Consider the following 18236-nt stretch of genomic DNA (forward strand, 5'->3'; position numbering starts at 1 on the left):
TTCTGACTGCCTGAATATGTAGAACTTGTTCCTCTGTGAAATGTCGTATTATCTAGCATATCCCCAAGTCTATTTACTAACTGAATGAAAACATTACATTACAAAATTAAATCCCCAGATAGACCTGACCAGTTGTCTCCAGCAGTTTCACCATTTTCAAATACATGTAAGTGATCTAATACAGTAGCAGGGTACGAAGAAGCTTGTTGAAGCTGAAGTATATTTTCCCATTGGCTCGTGCCAAAGGCAGGCTTCAAAGAAAACAAAGAAAAATGTCAAGTATGCCAATTTTACATTACCAGAAAAAGAACACAGTACTCTGTGATCCAGCCAGAGAGGTGCCTGTTGGAATATTTGATGACTCTTCATTGTCTCCCCTGACTCAGTTCCTCGCCTAGGATAGCGAGGCTCCCTTGCTCTCAACTTCTCTTTTTTTTTAGCCCCTACAGTCAGGGAGGGGGTCAGGATGGGAATGGGAAGAGGAACCTCTTAACCTACAGATGTACATTTCTTAGCCCAAGAGGACATGGTCTCAGTGGATGCCTCAGTGTGTACTATGATACAAACAAGAAGGGGGAAACAAGAAGCTGGACTAGCCTGACTGTCGCTGAGGCTTTCAGTAACAACATCTACCAAACGTTTTCTGTCAAGACAGAGACACTGGCCCGGGCTTCCACTCAGCCTCAGTGCATTCTGATCAATTACTGCTTTCTGTACCTCCAAAGCACTCATGACGCATACTGCTTGTAGGTAAGTGCATTTGCACTGACAGATTCTTCCCAAGATAATTTCAGAACTATCTAGTAACAACCATTACTGTGGCCAGTTTGCTGATTGTTGATCTAATAATCCTATGGCCACTCTATTCCATTTGTTTACTCTTATTAAGCTGTAGTAAAAGAAGAATCATTGACATGTATCCAAGATCCACTGAGGAGTCTACCTTTTGATTGTATCTGAATAATCATTTAATAAGATTTACTCTATCACCTAGTGTAAAAGGATTCTTTTGGACAAGATACAACTCTCTTGCCCTTCTCACCTTTACTTTTGAAACTGCCACAGAATATGGAAAAAAATATCACTGTAGTTATTTTACAACACTTCACCCTCATAGTATGTCTCAGTAATTAAAATACTCTATATCTTAACAGTTATTGGAACAGGTGTGACAATTGCCACACATGAAAGTTCTTCCCTTGTTTTGATAGCTGCAGAGTGAAAACTACAGCATAAAAGCAATGATCTAGTAAATACATATGTATCACATATTCTTCAGCACAGCATGTACCACTTTCTGAGAAGCAGTTTCACTCTGCATACACCATGCACGATCAGCTGATCACAATTCCAGGATGCATGAAATAAAGCCTTCGTGGCTGGTTCTGTTAAATTAGCTCTGTAATTGGAATGCAACCAATTGAAGTCAACTGAGCATTTAGTTTGTGTTTGTGTGTTTCAATACCATCTCTACAGTTAGAGCAGCACCTAGCAAAATCCCACAAACAAATAATCTACACCTTCAAATACTGCAACTCTACTACACACAATTTGAGTACAACATAGTTTTGTTCTCACTCTGGCACAAAATACACAGGTGTAGTGCCAAAGTCTAAATTTCCATGGACAAAATAGTAGCACTCAGAAGGTTAGCATGAATGCTAAACTTGGAAGCAGAAATTCAATAGTAGTTGGATAATGTTTCCAGAAAATTCTTTATTCAATAGCACTAATGTACTGTGATTTAAAAGGGAAAGGCTGAAAGGCATGGTACGTTCTTCTTGATGGAAGCCGTTCTCATTAATGTTAGTGAAGGTTATGCACCTAGCTTGAGAGAAAAAAATTCAACTCATTTGAAACAACTGGAAGTAACCTTATATGAAGAATGAAGCACTCTCTGTGAAGAAAACACAAGTGAACTTCTCTTCTTTCCTTCAATCGCACCATCTTGATTAGTCTAAAACAGATAACACATCTAGAATAATGTAATTTCCAAATAGCACTTTAATCAGCTACTCTCACCTGTTCACCCTTCCTCAAATACTTAATCCACTTAAAAAGTCATGTCCTTGACCTGACCAGTCTCCTTGGGAGTTCACATTTGATCCTTTTTTCCATTCTCCAGTATTTCACACCATGAAGCCACTCACCAACCTGTCAAACAGCCACTCTCATTTTCTGTCATCTCATCCAAAGCCGTCACATTCATTTTCATTCCTTCTGACCCCACAGAACATTAGCATCAGGTCAGGACAGGAAAAGGACCAGGGAGTCAATGTGTGCCAGAGAATTCTTGTTGAGGACAACAGAGAGAGAACGGTAGCAATTTCTATGCTGTTTTCATGTTGCAGCCACGTAACTATCATCACTGTTCATTTGCACCCCGCTTAAAAAAACAAACAAGGGCATTCTGTAAACTACAGTTCATTCCGTTGTACTTCTGCTTAGCTTCCCTTCATTGTCCAGCATTCCCTCAGTGCAGTCATGCGTTCTGCCAGTTGTTAACCACAAGGTAAATTCACTCATTTCACTTTTGGTCCCTATAGTCTTGGTAGCCATTCTGATTTAACTTCTCTAAGAAGCCTTTGGATTTGCATACTTATTGCACTAAAAATATGACCACTCTTAGTAAAATGCTTGTGGATTAATCCTAACTTTAAAATATCTACTCTTCCACTTTATCAGAACTCGTATTCCCTCATGTTGTTACCAGTTGTGAACCTCTTTCAAGAATTCTCACTTGCATAACAAAGATTTGCCAGGACTTCCCTGGTAAGTCTCTCCTATTCTTCCCAATTCCTAATAGTGGTAATTCCTCATTTACATTCTTTCCTTGCTCCTAAACAGTCTTGGTTTTGTACCTTGTCCTTCATACGCTCTTATTTCTAGTCCCAGTCCCCACTCAACAGTTCTATCTCATCTCTACAAACATTCAGCATCCCAATTCATCAGCTGCCTACTTCTCTTTCACTCTTGAACATTTCCAAGACATCTACATGTGGTCAGTCTGTAGTTATTTTCCCTAATTATAAGATTTCTCTTCAGTCTGACTTCCATTACCACTGGCATGAGGAACACGCAACTCCTTGACTTGGATCAATGGCCACGTAAGTGCCCACAGTGACACTCTAAAGAAGGGGGAGGGATCCTGGCCCCTGGTTTACATCAGAGCTGCACTTGGACACTTCATCCCCACCTAGCCAAGCATCCCATTTCACCACCTGTGGTCAAGATCTCTCCTGAATGTTTAACAGGTGAACTGATGGATACTTTCTGACTTTCTGTATATATGTATATATACATATATACACACATACTCATGTCTATGTAGTGTGTGTGACATTTGTATATATACTATACATACTCACACAAACAAGCACACACACATATATACACTCATATACAAGTGTGTACACACATTTATCTATATAGATGTACACACATATGTATCTGTATATAGGTATTTAAAAGTTTGGATACACTGAAATGTTCTATTTGAAACATTTTCAATTAGATGAATTCTGGCAAATGCAAGGCAAGTGTCTGGCAGATCCCTACTTGAAGTATGAGACTTTTTGGCTGGCACAAGTATTTAAATAACAAGAGCACCAACTTCACTGAGTATTTATGGGGTTTACGGAGCTTTCATTTTGGCAGAAACTGTAACAAAACTTACTTTAACAATGATATGACCTAAAATGATATATATGAAACCTCTGGTGAATCAAACCCCCTAATATTCAACCAGATCTATGAACAAATTTAAGATTATTGTAATTTAATTCCTACAGCCCTCACCTGAAGTTCATTTTACTTGCTGTCTTCCTTGGCTGCATAGTGTGGCCAAGACTGAAGATCAGCAAGTTAGCCTACAGATAACTTCTCAACTCCCTAACTATTTACTATCCAGTAAATACGAGTATTTCTTTATTTTTCTAAAGGTCTGTGGTGGGTTTTTTTCTCTCCCTAGATAGCTAAACATAAAATCCAAGCTCTCTATTCCAACCTCCCATCTGGTCTATACAATTCAGTTTTTTGCCCTTCTAACTGCTTTGCCATGTACCTTTTAAATCTCTCCAGTGACTTTTTTTCCTATACATCTTCCTACACTTACTTCAGGTTCATGAAACGTGATTACAAAGCTAAAATCTTCTTTACTTTCAAGCCTCATCTGGACAGTCCCTTACTTAATTCAGTTTAGAAATGACTTGCTAAATATTTCTAGTGTTTACTCTCAGATAAGGCTCTATCAACCAAGCAAACCAAAGCAAATAAACAAACTCATTTCTAAAAAAAAAAAAAAAAAAAAAAAAAAAAAAAGTTGTGTTTGTTCTGTCTTCACAATTTAGCATCCTAGCACAAAACATTTCATCTTTATGAATAAACACCTGGCACGCCTGTAAGGTGCCACAGAAACAAAGAATTTTCCCTCCTTTTCTATAATGCATACCAGGCAATCAATATTCATGTAAAAACCAGATTCAACCAATAATATGCACTTATAATCTCTTTAAAAATTCATAGAGTAGAAATACTGAATGTCTTTTTCTCTGCTCACTTCCCTAAAATTATTCAAGTTACTTCAAGTAGGTAAAGTAATATAAAACTCAGTGCAGAAAATTAGAGATGGCTATTTAGCCTAAAGGCACAAACCTCACTTGAGTACACCAGTGGGGTTCTTACTTTATTAGGCACTCTTCACAGAACATACACTGCCCTTCCTGAAACTCAGAGTTTACTTTGATTGCTTCCAACCATGATAAAAAGGGGAGTTTAGCAATACACTGCAACATAGATATTGTCATAATGTCTCACAGCTGAGAAGCGATTATGTGGTTTTCTAGCCCAAAATGAAGCAATCATGCTGAAACAGTTCTTCACAAAAAGCAGAAACAGTAAGCACAAGAAAGTGCCTGTGCAGAAGTACTCACCTCCCATTTTCTCTGCACTGGCACCAAAATAGTTCTCCAAAAATGTTGTTCTGACAACCATATATTCACTCAAAAAAACCCCAGAACATAAAGAGAAGCAGGGAGTTGGAACAGTGGCAGCATCCTGCACTGCCTCAGGTCAATGTCCCAGACCTGACAGCAACACAGAAACAATTCCAGGGAGCAGGAGCATCTTGATGAATTTAACCACGGCACTGACAGGCTTCTATGGAAACCCTGCCTTGTCTCGCTTGGTTGGCAGGATACGGTTGATTACTCCATTACAACTGAACTAGCACTGAACTGCAAAAGCACTTAAAGTCCATTTTCAACTGTGCACTGCGGTTAAGATTTTCACTTTATTATCAAAGTTCCTATGTATCACGTAACCAAGACATAAGGGTTTAAGATGTGTGTAAAAGGGGAGGGGGAATAAGTCTTCTCATATTTTAACAAATGAGGATTCCCAGATGCTCAGCATTGCCACTGCAACTATGTCAGGTCAACAGTTCACACTCAGAGAGCAGGCAGAAAAGCTGGTGAGACAGAAGACCGTGTGACAAGAGATACATGGTAATCCTCCTGGCACATCGGCATCCAGGAGGTTAATATTACTTCAACAGATTAATCCTGGGCCTCAGGTTCAGTTTACCACTGCCAAGCAAGGTAATAATATTAATAACTATATTCCGTATAGCTGTGTGCAGTGATGCTGGCCCAATGTACCAGGTGAAATGCTCTTCATTCCAGACAACTGGGGAAAAAAAAAAGTTTGGAAAAGTAAAAAGATCTGAACACCTGCACTGGAGTCACAGCTCCCTTAACTACAACAAACAAAATGGGATTCATAAAGACAGTTTCTAAGCAATGAGGTGGGGGGAAAGATACAAAGCCCTTGCAACTAAGTTTAATTAGAAGTTTTGAAACTTCATCTGTAGACCTTCAAAACATCTATTTATATACACTTGTTAGGACCCCCTTTCCTATAGCACCTGATTGCCACATACCAGTTCCCATCATCCAATTACAACTGCAGAGCTGGGTCAAAACCCATTATTCTGTGCACTTCACCTCCGTTATATGCTTGTAAGAGATACTGTTCAACTATCACATAAAAGATCCAATTAAAAGCCTCAGGCAAAAGGATCTATTAAAAGGCTGCCTGAATGAATGTGCCCTGTGCTGACATCCATCACGTTGTGTAGCGATTGTCTGAGGACAGAAATAGCAACAGAATTTAAAAAAAAAAAGAACCTCAGCATATATGCTACTGAAGGGAATTTTCAAGAAAGTTTATAGTTTGCCTCTTGGTCACCTCTCTACGTCTGTTACTATCCAGTAAGTTCAAAAGACAGAAAAACTACATTTCATACAAAATAGATGAGTCCTGGCAGGCCTAATCCATAATGTCCATTTTAACTTACAAGAAAAAAATGAATAACTGAGCACTATTAGAGGGCTGTGGAAGGCAGAACTGTATAAACACAATGCACAATCCCGTTACGCCTGATGCCTGCTTCAGACAAACTCTATTACAATACTGGCTTGAAGTCAAAGACAAACAGCAAACAGCTTCCCACATCCCTAAACATAAAAAAACATGTCAGACAAAACTGCCTTTGTGCCTGCTTTCTGACAAGCCAAGCCTCCTGAATCTATAGTCCAATAATCAGTTTTTGCTTTAATGGAATTCTCAGATTCTATTTTTAGCCTGGCAGAATGAAAATGATACCTACTTTGGAAGCAAAGGCAAAAAAGGCAAGGTTATGCTATGCACAAAGCTTTTACAAAGAGTAGGCTCTACTGTCCACACCACCAGCATCCTCTTCAACTTCAGGCCTTCCTACCTACTAGAGTTCCAGTTGAAGGAATCATTAGGCCACATTTTTACAGTAATACCTTTTATTGGCATGAAAAAGAAATTGTAATACAAGTTGCATGTAGGATGTGGAAAACAAATGGCTGCAAGGGGAGGAGAGAAAGAGACCTGGCTCCTGCAGTTTATTGTAACAGTATGCACTGGTTCCCCAATACAGAACAGGCTCGCCAACAAAATAACTTGGGAAAAATCAATCTGTGCACCAGTAACTGAATTCTGATATATCCTACAAAGTGGCTACAGCACTGAATAAATCCCTTGAAATACACAGAATCTAGGTGTTTCTTTTCCATGCTAGCCTAATGCAAAAGGACTATAAAGGCATTACTCTCTCCCATTCAAAAAGTTGTGCCTTGAGATCATGGGATACCTGGTGCTTTGGCGTCAAATTTTCCTGTCTTCAAAGAGCAGAACTACCCAAACCAAGGAACAAAGAAGCTTAATTTAAAAATAGAGAAGATTTGGAGATGGGGAAGAGAAGAAAATGGTGTAGACTTCGCCAGAAAAAGACATAGAAATATTACTGAGTCATAAAACCATAAAAAACTTAGCAATTAAATGAGACACTTTACAGCAGGTTCTCATTAACAGGGACACCAAACAAAAGTAGCCTACAAACCAACCATGGAATTACCTTTCACAGTACAGTTCTGTCTTCAGACTTCCTTGATACTTTCCCTTAAAACATCATTTCCCAAAAGAAACATCTGTGTGATTTCAATAAAACTCGTATTTAATTTACAGCTGATGGCTATATATTAAACAATAGAGAAAATGGTTCATATTTCGGATAGCTGTAAGAGCACACCTAGACTGCCACAAATCTCTATGAAGCCTTTTTTTTCCCCATCCTCTACAAAAGTATTTTTGCTTTCTTTGGCAACCAGAAAATCCTTCTTGTTTTTTCAGGAGTAAATTTTAAAATCTACATATACTACCTTAGTTAAAATGACCCAAAAATGTAGCTTAAAAAAATTACAGTACACATATTGGGTTTACAGCTTTTTGTGAGGGTGAGTGGTATGGGTTTTTTAAGCAGTATAATTTTTACTCTCTAAACATGCTAATATTACAGTGACTTGGGCCAAACAAAAACTTATATACATAAGATGGACAAGCAGACATCTGTTATCAGTGGGTAATCTGGTCACATCAGTCTTTATAAGGAGAGACTGTTGGTTACGTAGGCACATCCCCTGCTAGTCAAACACCAAAGGAGTTGTCTTATAGCCAAACTGGAAGGCAACGTAAGAAGTATGAGAATAATTGATGTATTGTCAAATGGTCTGAAAGGGCCAAAGAGATTAAATTCAGCACTTTGAATTTCATCACAGATGTCATCTATGAATATATGCCAAATACCAAGCATCTCTACAATATTCTCTTGCTGAAGTACTGAGTACACTTTACAACATTAAGGCATTGCAAGAAATCATTTTACGTTCAGTAACATGACAGAAGTACAAAATTTACATGTGGATCACTTAATTTACATTTACATGCATGTCAGAGCACACAAATGGTTATTGTGACTCAGGATGAAGCAGCCCATTAATGCTATTTCAAGCAGTTATTCAAAATCAGCTGCACTACAGTCTGACATAAATGTAAACACAACATTACTATCAAGTGTACTCTTTTCTACCCAAAAGCTATTCACATATATAGGCCACAGCAAGTTAGGTTTGCCTGATTACGAAGCAGATCATCTAGATGGGAAAGGAAAAGTCACCTATCCCCGAAAAATGTAATAGTGACTTTTGGAATCCTATCACTCAGTATAAACTGTCAACTAAGAAGAACAGCTCTCTCAAAACAGTGGTTCTGTCTGTCATAACTTGCAGCTCAATGCTCTTAAGGAGGAAAAATTAGAAATGCAAACATTCACTGAGTCTGACTAACCAAGAGGTATCACAGTAAGAATATCTGTTTTCAAAGAACCTGACACTTCCTAAGACAAAGATATTAAGTTCTCATCTGCTAGTGATCATACTGAGAAACTAATCTAATACACCTACACATTGCTTTGCTATGAGTATTTCCAGTATGCCTTTGTACTTTATAAATTTTTGGGTTGTGTACTCAGCAGATATGATTTCTTCATTTGGCACAGAGATTCCACAGTCAGAACTAAATTCAGTTTAGTCACCTTAATTCTACTGTACAGAAAGCACATCCTGTCAGACAGATGCACGATCAAAACTATCAATTCCCAAACTCAACAAAGTCTTTAGTACCTCCAAATGAGGTACACACACATGCAAATCAAACAGGAATAGCTGAGGAAGAACGTAGACCAGAGCAGTTACAAGAAGATGCATTAAGAATCTTGTTGCATTAGCTTTCTGTTTTCTTCTTGGTGGAGACATTCCAAAACCAGCTCCCCTTAAGATGAGATGTAAGTGCAGATTTGGCAGGTGGACCAATCTGTGCCAATGCCCTCCTACCTAGATACATCCATCTCTCATTGACAGCCCTGCACAAGATAAATCAGATTATGCTTGCTAAGTTGTTGGCCAGAACAACGAGATGCTGCAGGAAGTGATGCTGGCAACTCTGTAAATATGCCCTTCTCTCTGAGTGAGTAGGAACAACAACATCTGTGGCACTTACTTCAAGGATGAAATAGCAACATGGGCTTCTAAAAGCAAGTGGTCATGAAGGAATCCTGCCACAGTCTATTCTCAAAAATATAGCTGTAGTCTTCCCCTCTGCAAGTTAACCATACCCTTATCAAAACTTTCTAAATGTTTTTAACCAAAAGAACCCTGGCAAGGAAGGTGGAGTCAAAGAGCTTCCAATATAGCTGGAGTGTCTTTGGAAGGAAAAATCAGAGATCAAAGGATCCTGGATCACACCAGTCTAGGGACAGGATAGTTAAAGAAAACCCATATATCAACATACTTGGGGTCACATTTTAAAAATGTAAGATCTTTGTGCAGAGATTTTCTCAGAAAACCAGAGTTATTTACAGCTGAAAGAACAGAGGTATGAAATCATATAGTCATGGCAAATGAAACAATTCCAATTTCACTGAATTTCACTGGATTGGTTGTACTTACGTAAATGTAGCTACACATGACAACAAATACAGTAATCTTAAAACAACACTGAATTAAGGCAACAGAAAATAACAGTAAGCACATAGACATATACTATAATTTATATGCATAATTCTACTAAAAAAAAAAATCAAGTAAATCTAGTCTATTTTAATAATGTGCATGGAGAATAGAAGGGAATTAAACATATCCAAATCTTATTGCTTCAGTTTATTAAACTTCAACAAAATTCTACTGTGAAATACACCTCTCGTATCGAGATGCTGCCCTGTGCAATGTTTTCAGAGAACAGCAATACTTCAGCTCCTATGACAGAGTGCTGTCCCTCCTGCGGTTAGCACCGCGGGGAACACATCAAGATTGCATGGCCAACTGGGAAGTGAACAGATGTGACACCACACACATCAGCTATTTCACTACTGTTATATGACTATCCACATTAGTGATCCTTGTCCAACTTCGAAGATTCAAGCACAAATAAAAACCAACTCCCAAACATATACACACACAAAGAAATCCTTTACAATGCTTTAATTCTTTTCTATCCATGAAGAATATTTAAATTATTTACATCCCAATGCAATGAAAACCAAGCTCATAAATGATTACATTTGGAACATACAATGGTTCCCATCAGAGGTATCTGCTGTAGTATTTAACCTACTGGCACGAACAGGTACATCATCAGTAAGTGGTGACAGGTCATGTTAAAGGTTAATACGTCAGTCATAAATATTGGCACCAAGGTGAAGAGCTATAAAGAGAAGTATGTTCTTAATATTTAGGTATAAAAATGTGAATCTGAAAAACACAGAGTTATACATCTTATAAAGACTACAGAATAAATTACTCAGGTAAAGCAAAAGCTGAATCTGAACATGTGTTAACAAACCAAAACACAGCAAAATGACATGAACAAATAAAAACATATGCAATGAGTATGAATGGTTAAATTTCAAATAGTACTAAAAAAAAATTGCACCACTCCTATGAAGGAATAGGCATAATGCTTCAGAGCAGGTATTGTGTTTTCATAAAGCTCTGCAGAGCTGTACATTCACAGGATTTCAAAAATGCATTAAAAAATTCACTTTATAAAAACTAAGCAAAGTGATAGTGGACTGATGCTCATTTAGCTTTTGCAAATGGAAAATTTAAATGTTAATGGCAGTGAGGAGACCCTCTGTATTGACTGAGGTGTATAATCTATGCTGTAGAAGCACATAATCACCACAGGGATGTCTTCAGCCTGATTGCATAGTTTAAAATCAAAAGAAGGCTGTCAGAAAGAAAAAGAGGAAATTAAGTAACAAGAATTGACACTGCAGCAGGGAAAAAGCACTTCAAGGTGCTGAGAGAAAAACCATCACATGACTTCTAACCAGAAAGCACCTAACTGATTTATGTTCACCCATACAATAGTTACTTTGTTAGACCTCTGAGTCTGAAGTCTAAGGATCTACAAGGAAATGTAAAAAACATTGCTTTCAAGAGTGTATCCATATGGTCTGTGTAGATGCATTTGGGAGAAGCTGTTCATCAGGGAGCAGGATGACACAGAAAGGTTCTGCTTTGCTTTCTCATAAGCTTTCTGAGGACGATAAACCCCTCTGGTTAACTTTAGGAGCATTTAGAGCTCCAGAGAGAAATGTCCACATTGAGTCTGTTTTTAAATCTTTGTCCTTCTGTTACATGGCTTTACAAAAAGAGATACAATCAGCTCCCAAAGGGAAGAAACGCAGTTATTAAACCTCCCTCAGTTTTTTTGAAGTAATTCTGGTTACAGTACCAAGGAAGTCTGCCCAGCAACTTGTGTACAACGCGAAAAGCTCCCTGGATTCAACTCATAAAAATGTGAAAGCTGAGATGTCATGTCTAAGAATGAATGCAAGGGAGCAGCTCAGCTTGTCATTGGGGCAAATGCAGTTAGGTAAAACAATCTGAGATAGAGAAGGAAGTACCCATATTAAATCACAGCACTAAGGCTATGTTTATCTCCTTAAAGAGTCTAAATTTAGATTGCAGTAAGCATGCCCCTCAGTATTAAAAACTATGTAAAGGGAATAAATGTAAATAGTGAAAAATAAAGTAAACCGTTCTCTCCATTTTCTCCCATTCCTTTCTCTCTCCTTATTAATAAAGCGAAAGCAAAAATTTACATATGACCCATGATACCTATGCTCAGGAGGAATCAAATGGAGATGTTATTGTATTCATCTACACACAAATGCGAGATTGCTGATTCTACTATCATCTGAAAAAACACAGAAAGACTATTTAAAAGCAGGAGAATAACAGATGCTTGTTAAAACAAATATCAGCCATATTTCATGACAGTAAGCATAGAAGGAATTTAGAGATGGGAATAAAAAGAAAGCCATAATACCTGAGGATCTTTATTTCTTTTGAGCCTTCAGCATTTCTATTTTTAAGATTTCTACATGTCATAGGAATGCAGTAGCCTTCACTCTGTGCATTCTTGAGTAACACTGCACATCTGTGTCTTTATGTTTGCAAGCGTACTATAGGTTATCAAAGCCCATCATTCCTGAACCATCATCAGCCAGAAGCATAGACAGAGGACATATTAGTACACACACACACCTGAAACCTGAATGAACTCCAGATCCAAAAAGGACACAACAACTCACAGTTCGTAATCCAGAAACAGAAGCATGCGAGCCACTCCTATTGCACAGCTACATTATCTTAAGCAGCTCTACTTAAACTTCTGTTCTGTTCAAGTGCATTCCATCTCCTTTTAAAATAATCAAATGTGAATCAGCTCATGTCTTTATAAAATGGTAATTTTTAAGCAAGTCAATCAAGGCTATGGAATATGTATAACTGAACAGGAAATTGTATGTCGTTGCACTTACTATCTTCTTTAGACCTAGGCTTGCACCTTTTTAACGGATTATTGCGAAAACAGTTTTCAGTGTAGGGAGTACTTGTTTTACCAGTATGGTTTGATTTGAGTTCAGAAGTGTTATTGTTTATTGTACAAGTCAGAGAACACAAGACAGAATGGAGCTCAGGAAACATTCAAAAAAACAGTGCCTTACACTTTTCAAACCAGGTCAATATCCACCTATTAGTAGCTACATTTAGATGATGCTTCTTGCCTTGATGATGACAATGTTACTCTAGGCAGGGTCAGATGTCTCATTGGAGAAACACGATGTCTACAGTTTCTCTTCTATCTCCAAGTTCTGTTAAAGGAATTACTAGATGGATCGACATGATTGTTCTACAAAGCTATGTGTTCTCTCTTACCCACTTAATATTGCTCACATTTCCAGAAAACTACTGGAGCATATAAATAAAGCTGCTAACTGGCCTATAATTTTCCAGGTCTTCCATGCTACCCTCTTTATAACACGTGTGCCTGCTCGTTTTCTGCTCTTTCCAGTTTCCATATGCTTCTGCCCAGTTTTGGAGATCAAAGAGTTTATGACTTACCATAGTTGATCCTTTAGTATCCTTCCTAGGGAAAATGAGCACACAGTACCTTTAAGGAACTGCCAACTTCCTTGAACTCTTTCCCCCATTAGATAAGTTTTAATATCTACATACTTTAATTCTGCTTACAGAAACTTTAGGTCCTATATCAGCTCATGTTCAGGAACTTAAATAAAACTTAGAAGGCTTTTGAAAACACTTTCAGAATATTTTTCATCATTTTCTTTTCACGTAATGCAGCTGAAAGAAGTTGATTTTAGGAATCACTCTCATTAGACATTAAGTCTTGAGCAGGATGATGACCTCCGAAAGTTCTATTACAGCTTGAATTATCCTATGATACTATGAACAAGAAGTCTATTTCAAAGTCAAGCCTGCCAAAAACATTCATTTTAAAAAGTAGAAACTGTTCGCATTCATTTTAGTATCTTTTACTTCTCCACTTAAACTCCTGTGCAACATGAGTCAGAAACATGCTACAAAATGGGTGGTCTTTTATAATATGCCTGGCTTAAAATTAAAACACAAACTTGATCCCCAATACACTAATGGGGAAGCAAAAAATAATGCCCTACTCCTTCAACAGTTACACGTTTGTTTTACAATGGAGAATAGTTCTTGCCTGGAGAAATGAAAAAGCACAGTACTAGCACACCTAGGGTTTAAAACAACTATCAAACAATTTAGTGGGCAGTAATAAAATAACATGGGAAGGTTTTTTTTCTGCACAACACTTCTGAACAATCTGACACCACACTTAAAATTAATTGGTAGGAGTTTCCTACCAATTTTCTACTGTTTCTGCTGTTAAATTGTATAAATTAAGTACTTCAGTTTAGCCCCTCACAGACTCCTACCCTTTTAGATGAAACTCAGTTATACAAGCTATGGAAATAATACACACACACCAACTGCTAAAATCACATTGGTTTTCTGGTCAATGAAAGGCAACAGCAGCATGGCATTTTTTCCATGAAGGCTCAAAGGCTCTAAGGCTAGAATTAATATGATTCTTTGGGAAAAAACAAAACAAAACAAAACAAAACAACACACAAGAAAAAAATTCTACAAACATTAAAAGCAGAGGCAAAATGCACTTACAGCACTTACAGTGTTGGCAAGTTCTAAGTAGCTTCCTCCAACAGAGTTGCTAAAATTTGAGGCCTGAGCTAGAAGTCTTTGCAGAGCAGCCTGTTGAGTCACATTGCTTCCACCATACTCCAACATCTTTTGTAGTGTAAAATTACTCTGGAGGTCTGGACTCTGAAGGTCTCTTGCTCCTGAATCATACTCCCAGCTTTCTCTGGCTCCTGATAAGGCACCTAAAATGCAGAAATGGAAAAACATTCTAGTATGAGCCATGTATAAAGAACACACAGAATCACAGAATATCTCGAGTTGGAAGAGACCCATAAGGATCATGGACTCCAGCTCCTGGCTCCTCGCAGGACTGCCTAAAACTATATTACATGACAAAGAGTGTTGTCCAGGTGCTCTGACAAGTTTGGTGCCGTGACCACTTCCCTGGGGAGCCTGTTCCAGCGACCAAACACCGCCTCAGTGAAGAACCTTTTCCTAAATGTCCAATCTGAACTTCTCCTGATGCAGCTTCATTCCATTTCCCCATGTCCTATCGCTGGTTGCCAGAGCGGAGGTCAGCACCTCCCCTTCTGCTACCCCTTGAGGAACTTGTAGACTGTGAGGTCCCCCTCAGCCTTCTCTTCTCCAGACTGAACAAGCCAAGTGATCTCAGCCACTCCTCATAAGTCTTAAGACTACTAACAATTTCAATGCACAGATCACTTACTAAACTATATGATCCAGAAGGAAAAATTAAAGCATTTGCATACATTGTTCAGTATAGAGTAAGACCAGTGTAATTTCCAAGAGCTAAGGACACTGAATGAGTGTCAGTTACTATGTCAGATCAAAAAGCAGCATGGATCAAAGAACAAAAGAGGAAAAACATAACTCACCTCTTTTTGTTTACTGAATACCAACACAATAAGTTAACTGTTTAGCTCTACAGTTTGTCACTTTTTATGCTAGCCCTGCCTTTCTTAGTATTTCAGGATTGCTTATTTCAGTTCAAGTTTCAGAGACACATCAATCACAAGGTGTTTCATTACAAATCAATGCAAGAATGATCATGTAGCTAGTTGCAAACAATGAATGCCTCAGAGAAACTTTCTGTATCATGAAGCTGTAGGGTTGCTGTTTCTCTATGTACAATCCCTCCAATTCCCTACAGCCAGAGATGGGCTTAAACCCTAAAACAAATTTAACAACATTTTCTTATTTTGTCAGTAACTATTTCATCCCTGGGTGCTTGTGTTTCCCATATAACTGTCCCGCTGCTTTAAAAATCTTGTTGTGTTTTAGGCTTAACAATTTCCCATGGCAAAACATTCCACGGTAGACTTTAGATTTAATAACCCTGGGCAGCACTGTAAAATTTCATATGTAGCACAATGAAGATTAAAAACAATTAAGTGACTTGTCCATGCACACATTCTAAGTTAATAGAAAAATCAAAACAGAATCCAGAGCAAAAGACTAGAGCAAAACTCTAAATCCACCACGCAATCATTAAACCATAAGTAATTGTAATGCCATCCTGTTAGTTTGAAAGCTTTTCCTTTTCATGAGCTAGTTCTCTCTCTCAAATATTCATTAGCATTCTAAGCGAGTGTTTACTAATCAGTGGTTATTACTTATTCAGTACAATGCCAGGGAAAACCAATAAACCATATAATGAACTATTAGGAGAATGCCTCCCCCTTGCCAAGAAAGTTGAAGCTGCAAAAGTGCAAATAGAAAACCAGCCAAAAGAGAAGCAAGACAGCAACTAAACTGTGGCTTTAGGTCAACACCCTAACACCCTGTAAATCAGTTGCGCACGACAAACTGACTTAGGAAATGTAGAGGTGGTTTCCTTGCCTTACTGTAGTGACAATATACTAATCTTTAAACACATAAGTAGAAAATTAATACAAAACAAAAAAGAATTACATTTTATATACTAATATAATTATCATGAGTCATTACCGCAGGTACAGGTAACAATTAAAGATGAATTCAATTACTTTTACACCAAGACCATGCAGCATCGTACTTAATCTAGCTACATGCAAGCTCTCCAACAGAGCTGAACTAAGATACTGCTACCAGCAATTATTTTACATTGTGTGCAGTGTGTACTGTGACTAGTGACTATGCACAACGCTGGCTATCTCTGCCCTCTTGTGGCTACGGTATACCGTACAGCAAAAAAGCGGCAGCCCACGGAGCCGAAGCGTCAGAAACGTCTCAGGAGCCTGAGGGAGGCCAGGGATCAGTTCTGCCATCTCCCAGGCTTGACAAGAACACAGGGAACAACTCTATCTGCACAAGCATAGCCACAGCATTAAGAAAGCTGGTTATATCATATAGATACTCCTCTTTTTACAGAGCTAAATACGGAACATATTCCAGCAGAGTACGTGCACTAAATTTCTATTACTCAAACGACATTGTTCTGCAGAAGAGCTTTCACATTCATTCAATTAACAACAGTAGCTTTGTTGAAGACCCAAGTGGCCTTCATAGATTGCACCATCTGCTATCAGATTGGAAGCACTTAAAACACTCAGCTGGCTGAGAAGTCACCTGTCAGTCACAGATGGATCCAGGAAAGATTGAGTTTTTATGACTGTACTGTGACTGTATTTTTAACCCAAGTTTTCTTAAAAGTTCAACTTTGCACTCCTAATTTAAAACACACACACTAAAAATGCAAGGAGAGATGAATGTTACAAAGTAAGGCATTTCCAGTATTTTATCTTGGGCTTAAACCTAATCTCTAAATTTGCCCATTAACTTCCCCTCAGATTCCAAAACTCTGGCTGCTGGGATGCTGTCCTCCTAGGTCGTGCACCTTTCAAGTCTCAGCTCTGCAGGGTAACTCTGCAGTTGTCAAAATTGAGATTTCAGTTGTAACTGAAAATTCAGTCAGGAATTAGCATACAACTCCTGTATGTTGCTATAATTAATATACAACTCTTGCTCTTACAGTAGTAATCTGAAAGAAGGGATCATTAGGTATGATGGCACACCAAAAGCTGATAGCTGACCTGATAACTAGGAATCTGTAGTTCCTCAATCTGTGTTTAAGAATTTTTCCTGGAAGAATTATAGGAAACCAACAAGGAAGTGCGGACAGTTTTTTTGTCCACAAAAACCTTCTGGTAGACCTGTTTATGTCTGGAATAGAACCTACTTAAAATCACAAGATAACCACAAAGGGCTCTATGCAAGTTAGGGAACCACTCCCACACAGGAACCTAAGACTGAAGGCTCCAGCTTCACTGTCCACGGTTATCATCTGGTACACACCCAAAGCCTGTCAGCTAGAGTAACTCTTTCCTATTTAACAGGCAACACCCTTTAAAATCTATTTATTGTTTTGCATCAGATGACAAAACAATACATATGATAGCATGGCAGCAGAGTGATGATGATAATTGATCCTTGCATGCACCTGTGGGTGAGAATGTTTACTTAGAAATAAAGCAAGCTGTCTGTCAAACATCCATTACAAGTTCTAGGAGTATTCAGAATAAAAGAGCTTTTCATATTTTCTTTTTAAGAAAAAAGTCTGCAGAGGCATAATTTTTAAATGTGTTCTCAACTCAGCACTAAGCCCTAGAGGAAGTTCTCATCAGAACTTTTTGCAACTCTTCTCCAGTGACCCAGAAAGAAATAATTTGCTATGGGAGAAGCAGTTATGAAAAATGAGGAATCTCTAAGATGTCTGTGGGATTATTATCTAGGTCTTGTTCCTCCCATCATACCCTTATCTGTTTTGATGAACACTGCATAGAAGATACCGTGTTAGGCTATGTTATTTCAGCCTTTTTCTCA

General features: G+C 38.2%; 1 protein-coding gene across 1 annotated transcript in view; it reads right to left on the reverse strand.

The window, feature by feature from the left end:
- The window catches only part of MCC (MCC regulator of WNT signaling pathway), a 210712-nt gene that overhangs the window by 164214 nt on the left and 28262 nt on the right, over positions 1-18236 (reverse strand). The window contains exon 3 of the mRNA XM_074166053.1: positions 14445-14656. Coding sequence (XP_074022154.1) covers positions 14445-14656 — 212 coding nt within the window. The remainder of the gene's footprint in view (positions 1-14444; positions 14657-18236) is intronic.

Source organism: Numenius arquata, chromosome Z, assembly GCF_964106895.1.
Source record: "Numenius arquata chromosome Z, bNumArq3.hap1.1, whole genome shotgun sequence".
NCBI classification, from domain to species: Eukaryota; Metazoa; Chordata; class Aves; order Charadriiformes; family Scolopacidae; genus Numenius; species Numenius arquata.